At 66.9% G+C, this 16770-nt stretch overlaps 1 protein-coding gene across 1 annotated transcript in view; it reads left to right on the top strand.

Annotated features, from left to right (window-relative positions):
* Window position 1: 1 nt before the first annotated feature.
* The window catches only part of LAMA5 (laminin subunit alpha 5), a gene marked incomplete at its 5' end in the record, with an annotated part of 49540 nt that continues 32771 nt past the window's right edge, over window positions 2-16770 (top strand). Inside the window, 6 exons of the mRNA XM_040459754.1 lie at window positions 2-163; window positions 4473-4625; window positions 14024-14141; window positions 14829-14947; window positions 15036-15206; window positions 15297-15394. Coding sequence (XP_040315688.1) covers window positions 2-163; window positions 4473-4625; window positions 14024-14141; window positions 14829-14947; window positions 15036-15206; window positions 15297-15394 — 821 coding nt within the window. The remainder of the gene's footprint in view (window positions 164-4472; window positions 4626-14023; window positions 14142-14828; window positions 14948-15035; window positions 15207-15296; window positions 15395-16770) is intronic.

Genomic DNA, 16770 nt, shown 5'->3' with positions numbered 1-16770 from the left:
GCACCCGCCCTACTTCAACCTGGCCGAGGGAGCCCGCATCACCGCGTCGGCCACCTGCGGCGAGGAGGCCCCAGCGCGCGGCGCCCCGCGCCCCACCGAGGACCTCTACTGCAAGCTGGTGGGAGGCCCCGTGGCCGGCGGAGACCCCAACCAGACCATCCAGGTGCGCGCGGGCCGGGACTGGGTCGCCGCCGGGCGGCGCGGGGTGGCGGGGGCCCGGGCGCCGGGGCGGGCTTGGCGGGGAGCGCCCAGGTGCGGACCGAAGCCCGCACGTCTAGTACGGACGCCCCGGTTCCGCATTTCGGGAAACGGAAGGGACCCCAGCTCGGCCATTCGGGCCCGGCCAGAGAAGTGTGCGTCCCTCTCCGTCAAGGCGGGACGCAGCGTGCCCAGGGCGGGCCGTGGCAGGGCGGGAGGGGGCCCGGTGCCCGGTCCCCGGTGTCCCCAAGTCCCGGGATCCCGGCGAGGGCGGGACTTGGCCTCCACAGCGGCTGCCTGTGGGGAGGGGGTGGGCCGGCTCTGCCTTCCCCCGGGACAGGCTGGAACCTGCTGGGTGGGGGTGGGGGTGGGGCTGGGGTGCGGGCGGATGGGCGGGTGTTCCTAGAGTTTGGGGCCAGACCCAGGAGGCCATCACTGCGGATTGCAGAGGGTTGAAGTTCTCTCTGGGGGTCTAGGGACTTGGTGGGACCCTTGGGGGGGGGCGGGCAAGCAAACAATGGTATTTGGAGTTGAGCATGGGAAATGCAGACTCAATCGGGGGCAGCGTCCCTGCCCTGCAGGTGCTGAGTCTGTGGGCTTCGGTCTCCCTGGGGAGACGTGGCCTCAACCCTGAAGACCCCCTGGAGGCATGCCCACCCTGCCACAAGTGTGTAGGTGGAAAATGGGCCAAGCGGTTCCACCTGACCAGGGAAGCAGGGCCGTTAAGACGCTCTGAACTTCAGCTGAGGGCTGGGGTCCTGGGTTACCCTTGCGGGGGCGGGGGCGGGTAGGGTCTGCTCCTGGGGCCCCTTGACACCCCTGCTGAACCTTAGGGAGAGTGGGGGCCCGGGGCTGGTGTAACCTGAGTCGTTCATTCCGGGGAGGAGAGGTTGGGGGAGGGGAGGAGGGCAGTTGGAGAGTGGATTAGCTGGGGTGGGTGATGAATGGAGGAGCCTCAGCTGGGCCCCCTGCACTTCCGGCCTGCCCACTGCCCTTGGCCCAGGGGAGGGAGGGGCTGAGAGGGGGCTCTGGTGCCACAGAGCCCTCCTGGGACAGAAGCGTCACCTCCCTTGGGCTCCTGGGCTCACCTTGTGCTCTCCTCTGAGCCCAGCACAGCTGATATAAGAGATGTCAAGCCCACATTTCAGGTAGGGAAACTGAGGCCTGGAAAACCTGCTGGAAGCCCCACAGCCAGGCCAGGATCGGGCTGGGGTGGGCAGTGGAAACCTGGGTCCCTGCTGCAGCGCCCCCACCCCCCCACCCCTGCCACATCTGGTTGATGTCAAAGAGGCTGGGTCTCAGGGAGCTTGTGTGTGGATCTCCAGAGCTGCCCCAGAGTGCCTGGCTGAGCCCTCGCTGCTGTCCCTCTAGAGCATCTGCCTGCCCCCTTACAACTCCTCGCTGTGCACCTGGGGGGGGGGGGGGGGCGGCAGAGTGGCAGCTGCCAGACCCCTGAAGGGAGGGGCCTTTATTGCTTAAAGGAGCAGCTTGGGGGCCCCTGGTCAAAGCCTCTTTCCTCTGCTTCTCTTAGCTGTGCAGTTTCTCTCCCTGGGCCTCAGGCTTCTCATCTGCAAAATGGGCACAGTGCGAGAGCCTTCTTCACCTGAGTTTGTGAGCTTAGCCTGAGGACCCTGGGAAGCCATCAGTTATAGTGACTTCTGACAAACGTGGTGTCACACGGGAGGGAGCAGGCCCTGGGTGAGCCCCCACAGTGCATGGTCAGGCGAGAAAGAGGAGGAAGCTTCCCTTTGAACGACCGTAGCACTTGTTGGTTAGCGCCCCGGTTCTGAGGCTGCCAGGTGCACTGGGAAGATCACTCGGCCTGGCAGACACAGGCTGAACAGCCGTGTGGCCTTGGACCAGTCCCCGGCCCGGCCGGTGCCTCTGCCCTCTCCTCTAAGGGCAGAGGGTCTGCTCACCTCCCTGGCCTTCAAACGGGCTGGTGATAGGGCCTCGCCCACAGGCCCCAACTGGAGCCGAGGGCCTGGGGTAGGAGGTGCCAGGGAGGCGACCCCCACCTTCTGTCCATCCTGAGAGCTCAGTCTTGTGCCAGCATGGGTGCTGGGTCACGGAGGACGTGAGGCCCGAGGATGGGGGCTGGCTGGCAGCCCCCAGGGCCCCTGGTGGGGGCGTCCCATCTGGGGCCCGGGGTGGGGGCTGCTGTCCGGGCAGGACGGGCACTGGGGCGGGCAGAGGGCAACTTGGCATTCAGGCCCTTGTGGCCTCAGGTGGGCATTGCAGGGATTCCGGGCTGGCCCTGGGCCCCGCAGGGGAAGTCGGGGGCTCAGCTGCCGGCGTGGTGACTCACGGGGAGGGGCGTGTTACTCCTGTTTCCTCACTGTGTTCCCGGCAGGACCCTCCGTGGGAGGGAGCCTGGTTTCCCCAGCGCTGCCCACTGTGAGCCAGAGCTGGGCTGGCAGGCCGGCCGGGAGAGCCTCTTGTGGGGACTAGAGAGAGTCAGCTCTCCTTGACCCTCTGGGTGGGCCTGAGCAGAAACTTTCCTCACCTCTCACCTGCCTTGACCCTTGACCCAGCTTCCACATGGTGCTCCCAGGCTTGGTTGGGGGCGGGGGGTCTAACCACAGGCAGCCTTCTCTGGGAGGCCCACCGACCCACCAGGTGGCCCTGCCCACCTCCCTGGCTTCGGGTGTGGGGTCACCAACGTGAGCTTGGCGGTGGAGCCACCCACAGACATGACACCCACCGTTCTGGGTGGCCGCTGCTCCAGCCCCTAGGTGTGGCCGCTCTGGGCGGCGGGCTCAGGGGCACAGTCAAGAGCTGGGCGGTGGTCCCGCCACCACTGAGCTCTGGGCCCCTGAGCAGGGGACAGTGACCAGAGAGTCGCGAGTAGCCAGAGAATTTCAGGCCCTGCGATAGGACGAAGAGGCGGGTGATGTACGGGGCTTGGCTGGTTGGCTGCCTGGGTGGTCTAGAGCTCTGGGGCCCTGCAGAGGGGGCGACATCTGAGCTGAGACAGGACAGGAGATGAGGGTCCAGAGCCCACAGGCGGGAACAAGGTCTGAGACAGGGTGACCTGGAGCACCTGGCACCGGAGGTCCTGGAGGCTGCTGGGTAGAAGGCTGGGTGCCCAGGCTCCGTTGCATTTTGGTCTCACTGTCCCGGGCCCGGGGCAGACGGGTCCAGGAGAGGCAGGGGCCCGCCTTGAATTTGTGGAGGCCTGGGGGCTCTCTTGGCTGCCAGGCCTGGGAGTGGGGGAGCTGGGGATCTCCCACGCTCCTACCTCCAACTCCTAGGACAAGGTCTGGCCCCCGGGGAGGTTGGGAGGGGTGGGGCAGCCACATTTCCCAGACACAGCCTCTGGGGCCTCAGTCAATGCCAAGTCCCAGAGGGCGGCCTTTGTGTGCGGAGGGATGGCAGGTCTGGTTTCCTCTGGGGTGGGGGTTGGGTCTCCACTCGGCCTGAGGCCAGTGCCTAGCTGCCCCCCCCCACCCCCCGCCGCCGCACCCCCAGGCTCCCAGCACCTGCTCCTCCCTGACAGGGACGCCTCTGTCCCCCCCAGAGGATAGGCCCCCGGCAGGTGGCTGGGCCGTGGCAGAAGCAGCTGCTGGGCCCCACGTGGGATCCGTTAATCGTGCTGTGGCCGAGGCAGGTGCCAGTGTTATCCCCACTCTTCGGATGGGGACACTGAGGCTCACGGTGCTGTGACCTGGCTTCGTCCCAGGGGCTCAGAGGCGGCAGAGCCTGGAGGTCTAGGCCTCTCCTGCCGGCCGCCCACACGCCTCCACTCTGGGCCTCTCCCCACAGGCCGCCGGAATGGCTTAATTCCGTCTCTCTGGAGACCCTAATCCAGGCTCTGGGTGAGAGCCCGACTTGGGGGGAGCTGCTGACGGAGCTGGGGAGGCAGCCTGAGTCTAGCTGTTCTGGCCACCTGGACCCCTGCCTCCCTGCTGTGGGGGGGGAGGTAGTGGTGACACCCCCCGCCCGGCCTTCTTTCCCCTCGGCTCTGGCCGCGTCCTCCTTTTTTGTCCTCCTTTTTTGTCCTCCTTTTTCCCATTTCTCCTTGCCTCTTCCCGGCCTGGGGCCTGGAGTGCACGCTCCACTCGCCTCCTCGGGGAGGCCCACGCTGGTTTTCCCACCTTAGGAGGGTGCCGCTCTCCCGTTTCCTCCGGGAGGGGTGTGACCGTGTCTCGACGAGCCAGGTGCCCTGAGTCCAGCCCATCGCAGGCGCTCCGTGTGTGTTTGCCGGGCGGACGAGGGTTGGCAGGTCGGTGGGCCGGAGGGAGACCGGCCATCTGAGCACCCCGTCCCCGCAGGGCCAGTACTGCGACATCTGCACCGCCGCACACAGCAACAGGGCACACCCCGTGAGCAACGCCATCGACGGCACGGAGCGCTGGTGGCAGAGTCCGCCGCTGTCCCGGGGACTGCACTACAATGAGGTCAACGTCACCCTGGACCTGGGCCAGGTAGGGCCCCTCTTTTGCCCCCGCAACCCCCACCGCTGCAGCTGCGGCTGGAGAACTCACCGTGGGGCCCCGGGAGAGCCCTGGGGACCGGGGTGGGGGGGGGCGGGGGGGGGCTGGGCACAGGTGGCTGCTGGCCGCAGGCCCCTTGCCGACAGAGGCGTGGTGGGGGTGGGGGCCTTCTGTGTGTTTGTCAACATCCCTGCTGCACTCCGGGAGGGAGGAGGGGGGAGGGGGCTCACCAGGGGTCATGGGGTGAGGGGACAGCTCGGAGGAGGGCCTGGTGTTTACTCAGAGGAATTCCTCTGCCTGGAGCCTGGCTCCGGCTGGCGGCTGTGGGAGGAGGCCCTGGAAGTGGACATTCCTGGAATAGCTGCGTTGCAGTGAGGCCACCTTGGGGTTAGGTGTGCGTGCTCGGGCCAGGCCCTGTGCTCTCCTTGGCCTTTGAGGTCTCTGTGCAGGAGGGAGGGTGGGGCCGGGCATTTCTCAGTGACACACGAACCCCACTTGCTGGCCCTGGGCTGTGTCAGACTCCCCCAGGCTGCATCCTGCTCTACGTGTGGCTTTGCCAGGTGCCTGGCCTTGGGGTCCTGCCTGTGAAATGGGCCAGCAGTCCTGTTGCCTCTGCCGCTGGGACTTCAGTGGGGGCAGGTGGATGAGCCCAAGCCCGGAAGCAGCCGACACTGGGTGTTCTTGGGGTCTGGGCCCCGAGGCCGATCCTGCCAGACCCCTGCCTGTTCACGGCGGTGGCTTGGCCACCGTCCTGGTGTGTGACCTGGTGGGTCTCTGCTCCAGGTTGAGCCTCCGTCCTGCTGTCACCCTGATGGTGTTCGGAGAGGTGGTGAGGTGGCCAGAAGGGTGGGCCCCATGGGCAGATTGAGGGTGCGTTGTTGGGGTACCTTCTGCCCCTAGCCGGGAGGCCTGCAGGCCCGGCCCAGGGGAAGGTGGGCAGCGAAGGGGTGGGTTCAGGCCCCAACAAGTGGCCTGGCATTTCCAGTGGGAGAAGCGGCCGACGTGCAGGGGCAGGAGTTGGGCCGGAACAGGGGTGGGTTGGGGGCGGCCGCCTTTAATGGGCTCCCTGCCAGGGTCTCCTCTGGGCTGGTCGTGGCAGCCGGCCCGAGTCTGCAGGGGGCTTGCTCTGTTTCCCTTCAGCTCACTGGGTTTTGACCACATCTGTGCTCTCCTGTCCTCTGGAAGGGGTCTGGGAGGGGCCTGTGGGACCCTGGGGTCCTCCTCTCTGTGGCACCGCCTTGGGGGTTCATGGGAGGGAGGGCGGGTGGGGAAGTGGAGCCCACTCCCGCTGCGCTCCGCGGTCGGCCGGGGGGACCTGTGCTGAGCTGGCATACTCTTGCCTCCTCTCCTCCGCCGGGGGATAAGCTCGGCCGCGGGGGGCAGGGAGGGAGGCCCCTAGCTGGGTGCACAGTGGCCCAGTCTCCATGGCCACCCCAGGGTGGCCGCAGAGCAGGTGGGCACGATGTCTACCTGAGGCGCAGTGAGTGGGGCCAAGGAGGAACTTGGACGGTGCCCCACACCCTGCAGCTCTGGCCCCTTTGGGCTCCGTGGCCCCTGAGCCGTGGCCTCCATATGTGTGAAACGGGCCAGAGTTGATGAGGCTGGTGGTACATTTGCTTTGTGGACTGGTTCCAGGCCAGCAAGAGGGTTTGCCGCATGTGTATCCGGACCCTCCAAACCTCGGTTTCCCCAACTGTAAAGTGACGCAGAGGGGAGAGGGGTCATTTCTAGCTGTGTTTGGGGGAGATTGACTCACCCACCCACCTAGCCATTCTTCTCTCTTTCTCTCCTCCCCTTCCTTCCTGTTTTCTACCCACCCATCCATCCACCCGCCCGCCCACCACCCACCCATCACCAACCCATCCATCCGTTCACCCACTAATATCTCTTCAATCCACTCATTCCTCCCTCCTTCCTCCCCCCGACTTTACTGACTGCAGACAGATCCCCCAAAGCCCCAGTCTTGGTTGGGCCAAAGGGCTGCCAGCCTGGCTTGGGTTGGGGGACAGAGGAGGACAGATGCTGCCGGATAAAGTGCTTTGGAGTCGGATGGGGCACATGGACCCAGTTTCTAACTTTGTGGGGAAGAGAGACGTCTTTCCTGGGGATACTTCCCAGTCAAGATGGAAATCTGGAGGAAATTCCGAGTTCGCCACCTTCCCTCTTGGAAAGGGAGCTCATTGCTTGTTCTTCCCTGAGCCACTGAGCAGTGACTGGGTCCCTCCGGGGTGCCCTGCTTGCTGGGGCTGGGGCTGGAAAGCAGGTCCTGACGTCAGGGAGGGGGGAATTCAGCAAGGGCTCGGAGGGCGGAGCAACAGCGGCCGCGCATGGTGGGGAGGTGTTTTAGGGAGTGGCCCTAGAAGCGGCCCTCGCGGTGACCTAGGTCTGAGCCCTCGAGGCCCCCCCCCCCCCCCCCCCCCGGCCTGGTGATGGAGTGGCTGATGCCCAGTCGGACTGGGGATGTCCCCAGGGCAGGGCCCTCCGAGCGCACTCCCTGGGGCGGATGGGGTGACGGGCTCGGCCCGAGGGGCGGCCGCTTCCAGGTTTTCCGTCGTGGGGGCTAGGCGGTCCCGCGAGGCGTGGGCCCTGGGGTGGGGCTGGGCTCCTGTCAGGAAGCCGGGCTGAGCGGGCAGTGGGGCTGGGCACACCCCCCGTGGCGGGCTGCCAGCAGCCTTTGTTCTGGGATCTGGAGCGGATGCCCTGGGAAGGGGGAGGGGGCAGCTGGCATCGGGCATTGGAGGCCTTCCTGCCTCTGGAGAACTGGGCAAGGGGGCGGGCGGGCCACAGGACAGCTCCTAGCCATGGTGGGTGGGCCCGGGGCTGGTGGGGCTTGATCCCTGCAGCGTCCGTGTGTCTGGAGGCAGTGGGGCCCATGGAGCCTCGTGAGCCTGACCCTTCTTTTTCTGAGTCACTCGCATCCTTGTGTGGTCTTTCCCGTCTCACAGTGGAGGGGGAGCCGTTGGACCCTCCTCCTTCCCGTTTTGCAGATGGAGAAACTGAGGCTATGAGAGCCCAGCCCCGGCTGCAAAGGGCATGGGGAGCCCAGGCCTTGGCTCCCTGCCCTGCTCGCCTTGTGGGCCTTGGCTGGGAACCCTCAGACCTGAGAGAGCCAAGCTGCTGGTCTGACCAGCCTCAGAACTGGGCCTCCTCCGGAGGGGTACAGGAAGACTCTACAGCTGGCCCTTTCCGGGTCCCAGTGACCGGCCTGGGGGTCTTCCCGGGAGCCTCCTGCCAGCCTGAGGCTCCCCCGTCCCCCAGGGCAGGGTGGGTGTTGTCCTGACTGCCCTGGCTCAGGCCCGCACCGCACCGCAGGGTAGGTCCTGGCTCAGATGACCCGCCCCCTTCAGGGGTTCGGCTGTGGGGTCCCGGCCTTCCCCCTGAGCCCAGTGGTGTTTTGTTTTTTTTTTTTAATGTTTATTATTTTTCCTCAGAGAGACAGAGACAGAATGAGAGTGGGTTAGGGGCAGAGAGAGAGGGAGATGGAATAAGCAGGCTCCAGGCTCCGAGCTGTCAGCACAGAGCCCGACACGGGGTTCGAACCCACAAACTATGAGATCATGACCTGGGCTGAAGTCGGATGCTCAACCGACTGAGCCACCCGGGTGCCCCCAAGCCCAGTGGTCTTAAGGAGCTGGGCACAGATAGCTGGGGCTCGCTGTGGGGTGGACCCCCTCCCTTTTCAGACACCCCCTGGGGCCTGGCCACGGAGGAGGGGCTCCCCTCAGTGGTCCTCTCCCTCACCTGCCCACTGCCACCAACTCCCCAGATCTGGCTTCAGGTGGGGATGCTCATCCCCTCCCAGCTGCGTCCTTGCCCTGTGGCAGGGGCAGGTCAGCCCTTTGTCTCAGCCCTGAGAGGTATGGCCAGGTAACGGTACAGAGGGACCGGGGCCAGCATCAGGGTGTGAGGCCAGGGTGAGGAGTCTGCCCTCCGTGGGGGACAGTGGGGAGACAGGGCACCAGCAGCCACCCCCCACCCGATGAGGGTGCCGAGGAACAAAGCCTTGGCACAGCTGGTAGCCACTGGTGGGTGAGCGCCCCGTGGGCACTTGGGGAAACTGAGCCAGTGTGGACGGACCAGGACCCTGGTACTGGTTTCTAGATGAGTTGTCGGGCTTGGTCCCAGCTGGGCCACGTGGCCTCTGTGCCTCCTGGGCTGTTCCCTCCTCTAGAGTGGGGACAAGAGCACCTCCCTGTGGACTTTGGGCCCCAGAACCCACTGGCTGCTTTAGCTGTTGGGGTCCCCCGTGTGGCTCTGCCCTGCCAGCCCCGGTTCTGGGCAGGATGCCCTCAGAGGCCGGCCGGCTCGGGGCTCCCCTGGCAGGCCTCCTGGTCCCCGGGTGCCTGCTGGCCTGGCTTTCTGGCCCAGCTGGGCACTCGGCCATGCGGCCAGCACCCTGGGAGTGTCACCGGGGTTGTTCAAGGGAAGTGGCAGGAAGTATGACCGAGGCTGGTGGCCGGGCTCTGGTTACGGAGCCCAGCAGCCAGGACAGGTCCCTTGAGCTGGGCTCCCTGGGGGAGGACAGTGAGGGGGTCCTGGTGGCATCCCTGGCGTAGACATCCCCCCTCTCCCGAGAATGAGCGAGACCCTTTACTCAGAGGACACAGGGCCAGAGGGGCCACCATGCTCACACGAGCCACCCAGCACAAGGCACACACACCTCCCTGCCACCTCACAGGCCTCCCCTCCCAGGCCCCGGTGGCCCCCAAAGCCTCCTGTTTTCTGTCTGTAAACAAACCCCATGCATCGGTGACTAGCAGCCCCACTCACCGAGACTAAACTGTTTAGTTTTGGGCACCCCCCCGCCAGGATAAACTCTACTTCCTGTGGCTCGGGATTGACCATCTGGCCTGACCTGGGCCAGGCTGCAGGGAGGAGGGGACGGGGGGCAGTGAGCTTTGGGCTGGGGCTGGGCCCGAAACCCTCCTTCAAGGCCTCGGTGGTTGGGGTCTCTGAATACCCCCGGGGCCCAGCTCTGTCGGGGTGCCGAGCCACGTGGGACACTCCATTCTAGCCGTTGGGCTCCTACACACCTGTCGGAGGCCCTTCCACGCCCCCCGTTCCCTGAAAGTCTCCCCGTGCCGCTCTGCCCACTGGGTGCCCTGACCAGCCGTGTTGAGGCCCTGACGCCTCTGCGTATCCTCCGTTTCCGTGTCCTGCCTCCGTCCCGACGGTGGCTTTCCAGTCCTTGCCTCTCCTGGAACTGGTCCACGTGTAGCCTGTTTTCAGGCTCCCTGTTCCCGCTGTGTGGACGGCCATGCTTATTTACCCAGTTGGGGGCTTGGGTAGACACGCCCGGCCCAGCCTCGCCGGCCCGTGCCGCGGCATTGATCGTCATGGATGTTTCCAGATGGGGTCCCTGCTTAGAGGGGTGCAGACCCGGGGGTGCTGGGCCCTGAAGGTGGGGGGATCCAGGAGGTCAGGGAGCTAGCCCGGACGCCTGGTCTAGGAGGGACTTCCTGCCTCCACCGGGCCACAGTTTGGGACCCTGGCCCATCCCGGGGTTGTCCCAGGCATCGGCCTGGGGCCTTGCTTCCTTCAGGGCCAGGGCTGAGTCACACACTGAGGGGTGATTCACACCGCCCAGCCCAGCAGGGGAGGAGGGGGCTGGGCTCCCCCCCCCCCCCCATGGACCCTGGTACTGGTTTCTAGATGAGTTGCCGGGCTTGGTCCCAGCCAGGCCCAGCCGGGCCCACGCCACACAGGGGCGTGAGGGCCGGCCTGGGTCTTTCCAGCTCCGAGATGAGCCGGGACGGAGGTGGCCACGCTGGCCATGAGCACCTCGCACTCCCATGTTCTAGCCGTGGCCCTGCCTTTAGTGATATGGGCGCTTTAACCGAAGAGGTGGCTGACCAGCTGTCACCCTCTGCCCCCCTCCCATCCCTGGGGGTGTCAGGGGCCCCTGGTGGGGTCTGGAGTCCCTCCCTATGTTGTCCGGACCCCAGCCCTGGCCCCTGCACATTCCCCTCCCCCCACCGCTGCCTTGGCACCGAGCATGTGTTGGGCACCGGGTGCCCTGTGCACCCTCCCCGCCACCTCCAGGGACAGGTGGTGTCTTCCCGTTCGGAGCTTTTGGAGAGACACCGCGCCCTGACCCGCACCTTTGCCATGGTTGTCTTCCGACTGTGCTGTGTCCAGGGAGGGGACGCACAGCCACCGCGGTCTCTAGGCCTCCTGTCCTGACCCCAGCCCTCCTCAGGCAGTGGTCACCACCGGGGCACGTGCCCTCCCGGGTCAGGAGGGCGTGGGGGCCGGGGGGTGCGGCGGCCGAGAGGCAGGTCTGGCTGCCGTCCTGGAGACGTGCCTGCCCCGGAATAGCCAGATTTTTAAAAATAACTCGGAGGCTTTTGTTTGGCTCTCGCTTTAAAAGACATTTTTTTCCTTTTGCACAGAACTTCGCGGCAGCGGGAAAGGTCAGCCCCAGCTGGCAGCGGAGCCCCGCAGGCGGGCGGGCGGGGGGAGGGCCGTGTCCAGGGAGGCCAGGGGTCTGCTCCTGCTCCCAGGTCACATCCAGGGCAGCTGTGCGGTCCTGGCAGCCGGAACCGGTTGGGGACAGATGGGGAAGGCTGGGTGCACGGCTACGTCCCCTCCAGCCTGGGGCCGTGGGCACAGCTGTCTGGGGCCCCCTCGGTGACAGGCTGGTGACGAGGTGGCAAACAGATCAGGCAGGGGTCTTGCTCGCGTCTGGGGCGCTGCGCACGGGGTGGAAGTTTCCGTGCTGCCCTCGTCCCGCCTGCTCCGTGCGTTCGAATCAATATTTGTGCAAGTGCCCTCAGCTGGGAAAAATGCGACCGGCCGCCGACCTGGGGGAGGGACAGAGCCGGCCAGCGGAGGGCGCAGCCTGGTGGCCTCGCTCAGGGAAAGGCGGGGGTGGGTCCCAGGGGGCTTGGCGGGAACCTTTCATTTCCTCGGGGCCTCTGCTGGGGGCCGAGCTGCCGCCCCCACCCAAGAGCAGCCTGTGGGCACCTTACACACACCCAGGGCCCCCCCTCCACCTGCCATGCCCCCCTCCTCCCTCACAAAGACCCCTCCTGCAGTAGGGGCCATTTGAGGTCCCCGGGGCTCCCTGGAGTGCCTGAGGGCTGGCCAAGGTGTCAGTCTGGGTGTGGGGGTCTGTGCCCCAGAGACTCAGCCCCTCCCCCGTGGGCGGCACTGAACGGGCGATGACCTCAGAGCCCGGCTGTGGGTGAAGAAGCCCGCGCCCCCACCCCCCTCCCCAGGGAAAGGCGGCTCTTGGCTTCAGCTGGGCCTGTCTCTGAAAACTCCAGGCCTTCTGGGAATGACAGGACTCGGAACGGGTGTGTCCCAGGGGCCTGGGACTTTCCCGTCCCCCTCCCCCCATCCTTAGCGGCCCGTGCCCACCTTCCCTCACAGGATCACCACGGCGGCCTCAGTTGATGGGGGTTGACTGTGGGCCTTGGGCAGCCTTGAAGTGGCCCCTGCCTCGTCGTGGGGCCCCAGTGCTCTGTTCCGGGGCAGCAGGCGCTGGCGGGGCCCTGTTGAGGGCACGGTGGGGGGCCTGATGGGTGACGTCACCTCTGAGGCTGGTGCACCGTCCACTGCCTACCTGGGGGGGCCCTGGGAGTGCGGCGGGGGTGGGGATGTGGGCGCCCCACGCGGCCTGTCTGCACACTCTGCTCTTGTGTGGGACCCCCCGCCCCTCCTGAGTGCCCAGCCTTCCCTGTGCAGATTAGGGGCCGTCCGAGTCCCACTGCCCGCCCTGCCCATGTCTCCTTGGAGCCCAAACACACCCTGCACGGGCAGAGCCTGCACAGTGGCCCTGCCGGCTTTGTTGTTCCCTTAGCAGCGGGGCAGAGGGCTGGGGGAGGGGGAGGCGCTCACTGGCCCTCAGAGCTTCGAGGCCTGGAAAACACTGTCCCTCCCCCATCCCGTCAGCACATAGGGGAGGCTGAGGCCGGGTGGGTGCAGGGACACCAGCCCCCCGGAAGCGTGTGTGCAGGGGCGGGGCAGTCACGCCCGGCTGGTGTGCGAGGGTAGGCCTCCTCAGCCACCCTTGCCTCTCAGGGGTCTCGGTGGCCCAGCCTCATCATCCAGGCCACGGCCGGGCAGGTGCCTGAGCCTCCTGGCTGTTCTCAGTGAGCCAGAGCCATTTCCTGGGAACTGTGGCCCAGAGTTGGGGGCTCTGGATGCTGATGTGGGGACCCCCTGCCATGCGCCGCACCCCCAAGGAGCTGGGTCCACAACCTGTAAGGGTCCTCCAGCCTCCGTGGGGCACTGCCTCTTGAAAGGGGCTCCTTCATTACCTCGCCCTATGTGTCTGCATACCGGGGGCTCTGGAGCCAGCATGGGTGGACTGCAGTCAGGAGGGCTTCCCCGAGGAGGTGTCCCGATTGCCCTGTGGATCCCGTGTCGGATGGGGCTGGGGGATCAAGGCTAACACCTGCTAGGCTGCAGGGCCGGGGAAGCAGTCGACAGAGGAGGGACCCCACCAAGCCCCTGGAGGCACAAGACATTTAGGGACATCCAGGGATGCTGTCCTCCGGTGAGGAAGAGGTGAGAGGCATACCTCCCTGGAATGAGGTTGTGCTGGGGCAGAGCAGGAGAGGTGCCCCTGTGCTGCCTGCTGGCGCTTGAGGGATTCTAGGTGCCTCTGCGGGAACAGCTTTGCCCTTCCCGGGCTGGGTGCCGCCCTGACATGCCCCGGGCCCTGTGAAGTACCAGCTCCTGGGCTGGCGAGGGTTCCTTGGCCCAGATCTGAGAGGGCTTATGGTCCAGCCCCTCTGCCCCACTGGGGTCTCCTGATGAGCACAGGGACCTGCCGTCGGGGCCTCTGGGGCCGTGGGCCGGTCAGTGGGAGAGGGAGCTGGTCCTGAGTCAGCTCTGAGAGTGCCATGGGGGTGACCGGGGTGAGGCTGGAGAGGGGCCCCGTTCCGGGAGCTGCTGGCTGTTTGAGGAGGCCAGGCTCATTTGGGAGCTGGGGCTACTGTCTGGCCACCTGCCCAGGCCGGCCATCAGAGCCTTGGGGACAGTGGAATGAGCACCTGACTTGGCCGGCCAGCCTCGCTGCCTGGGCACTGTGGACAGACTGCCCCTGTGCCCCTTCTACCCCGGCCCCCAGGCCTGCCTGCAGACTCTGAGCCTGACCCATGTGCCGCTGGGGCAGAGGTGGAGGGAGGCACCCCAGGCCCAGGAGGGGAGATGTCAGAAATGGGGGTTCCCACCCTCAGTCTCTGTGTCCCCGGCATGGGCCTCGGCAGCCACAGGCCTGAGCCAAGGGGCTGTGCCCCGAGCCGGCTGGCCCTCGTGGGCCAAGCCCACAGACGTCCAGCGTGGGAAAAGAGAGCCCCCCCTTACGGGGTGGGGTGGCCGTCCAGGCCCTGAGCTGAGGGGAGGGGGCCTGGGGGCGTCAACACCTCACCCTCCCGCAGGTTTTCCACGTGGCCTATGTGCTCATCAAGTTCGCCAACTCGCCGAGACCGGACCTCTGGGTGCTGGAGCGGTCCACGGACTTCGGCCACACCTACCAGCCGTGGCAGTTCTTCGCCTGTGAGTCTCCCGGCCGGGGCTGGCCAGGGGCGTCCCCTGGGGTGGGCCGCCATCCCCGTGCTCTCTCGGGGGCCCCGAGTGCCAGGCCTGCCCGCACGCCCAGCTTCCGCGCATCAGGGCCGTCGGGCGTGAGGTCCCAAATGCAGGTGTGTGTTCAGCAGTTCCTTTCCCTGACGTGGGCCCGGGCTGGGTCCAGGCGCTGGTGGTGCCAGGATCTCTGGTGCCACATCTTGGCTCTCACGAGACCGGCTTCATGGCCCAGCAGCTCCAGGAGTAACAAGGGGAGCCGGTCAGGAGCCCTGACGTCTCCCTGGCGCACCTGTCCAGCGCCACCGTGACCGGCCATGTTGATGGGGACGCTCCCGCTGGGTGGGCCTGGGCCACGGGTCCCTCAGAACTCCGGGGGCGAGAGTGAGGGCGGGGAGTCCTCCACAGGGCAGTTGGGAATGGTCCCCCAAGCACGGGATGAGGAGGGCCATTGCAGGGGGGGGGGCGGGCACTTGTTCTCTGCAGAGAGAGGCCGGCGTGGCGAGGGCCACGCCCTCCTGGGGCAGCTCCCTTCTCAGCAGGTGCCTCGCTCCTTCAGCAACTCCCTGTGGGGCCGGCGGGGCGGCCCCTCGAGGCGCAGCAGTGTCGGGGAGTGCCGCTGGGGCCCCGCGCCCTCACCTTCCCGCCCGGCTCCCACAGCCTCCAAGAGGGACTGCTTTGAGCGGTTCGGGCCACAGACGCTGGAGCGCATCACGCGGGACGACCACGTCATTTGCTCCACCGAGTACTCTCGGATCGTGCCCCTGGAGAACGGCGAGGTGGGCTCTGGGGCAGCACGGTGGCCGGTCCCTGCTGGTCTGGTGGTGGCGGCCCACACCCTGGCCTGACCCTTTGCCCTGTGTGCAGATTGTGGTATCCCTGGTGAACGGGCGCCCGGGGGCCATGAACTTCTCCTACTCACCCCTGCTGCGTGACTTCACCAAAGCTACCAACATCCGTCTGCGCTTCCTGCGCACAAACACGCTGCTGGGCCACCTCATGGGCAAGGCGCTGCGGGACCCCACCGTCACCCGCCGGGTGAGACGCCGACCGGTGGGCCCCAGGGGCGGTCTGGCCGGGCTGGGGCTGGTGTGGGTGGGCCGTGGCGCTCACCGCCCGCGGGTGCAGTATTATTATAGCATCAAGGACATCAGCATCGGTGGCCGCTGCGTCTGCCATGGCCACGCGGACGTCTGTGACGCCCAAGACCCCACGGACCCCTTCAGGTGAGGCCCGCCTCTCCCCGCCAGTCCTCATCCCCTTCCCAGCTCCGGGGCTTGGAGACCCGGTGCCGCTGCCCGCCGCGTCCCCGGATGACGCGCCCTGGCTGCCATCCCACAGCCTCGGTTTGCTCACATGCGCGGCGAAGCGGGGGGCAGCGTGCGTGCGGCTCCCCGGGGGGCCCTGGGCCTGGCTCGTACCCGTCTGCCCAGAGGCCGGCAGCGAGGGGGTTCTTGTCCGGCCCTCCGGGCTGGCTGCTTCTCCCACCCCAGCAGGGGAGTCGGGCGGGCGTGGGGACATGCCTGACACTGCACGTCCTTGTTCTCTAGTCCCCTCCCTTCCCTCGGGACACAAATAATACCTGCTCTGCTGTCCCCGTGCCTGACCTCGTCCCCCACCGCAGGCACAGGCCCAGGAGCATCTGTTCTGGGGAGACCGGAACGTGCGAACCTGTACCCAGTGTGGGGTCCCTGCGGGGCTGATGCTGCAGGGCCAGGCGGGTCTGGGGCGGACAGAGGTGCCAAGAGATGTAGCTGAGTCTGGATGGGGGGCCCGTGGAGACCCCTGCCCGCTACGGGGAGCTAGCAGGCCGCCCCTGCCGCTTCCCTGGCCTTGAAATCCTGCAGCTCCCCCCTCATGCATTTGGGGTGGGGGCCTGCGCTGTGCTCTCTGCAGGCCATTGTCCACACCCCCACTTATGGGGGGGGCAGATGAAGCCCGGACAGCAGGGGAGGTCACCCCGTTCGTGGCCTCATGAGCGGCGAGCCCCAGGCCTCCTCAGATACGGCCAATGGGTCGGAGGAGGGAAGGGTACGTTCACCTGGCCGGAGGACGCAGGCTGGCTGCCCGCCTCCCGGTGGCCCTCCGGACCCATCCGGCCCGTCCTGCGGGCCTGTGGCCCTGACTCGGGCCCTCGCCAGCAGCGTCGGCTGCTGAGCTCGGGCCCCGCTAGTTGCTCTGGGAGATCGGGTGCCAAGTGGGAACACGTGCCAGCTGGCAGAGGCGCCTGCTGGGCGCCAGACCGGCCTCGGAGGAGACGCAGGCCTGCCCTTGCCTGCCGGGAAGGCGTCGGTATCTGCTCTGACTCACCTGCACACGGGTGTGGACGGGGCTCAACTCACCCTGTGGGGCACGAGGGGTGGTGCCCACGGGGCGGCTGCCCCAGAACCACAGACGCCGACCCCCCCCATGCCACGTCCCAGAGCTCCAGCCTGTTCCCATCTCCCATACCTCTGCCCTCCTCCGGGGGAGGGGCTCTGCCCCTTACAGCCCCCGACCCACCATCTCCTGTGGGTCTCTGCCTCCTCCCCCGCCTCGGCCTGCACCATCCCCACCTCCTCCACCTGGAGCATCCTCACCTCCTCCTTCACCTGGAGCACCC

This window comes from Herpailurus yagouaroundi, unplaced genomic scaffold (genome assembly GCF_014898765.1).
Source record: "Herpailurus yagouaroundi ecotype Mexico unplaced genomic scaffold, PumYag 246, whole genome shotgun sequence".
Lineage (NCBI taxonomy): Eukaryota > Metazoa > Chordata > Mammalia > Carnivora > Felidae > Herpailurus > Herpailurus yagouaroundi.
Note: the sequence above shows the minus strand (reverse complement) of the source record. Positions and strands in the feature narration are given on the sequence as shown.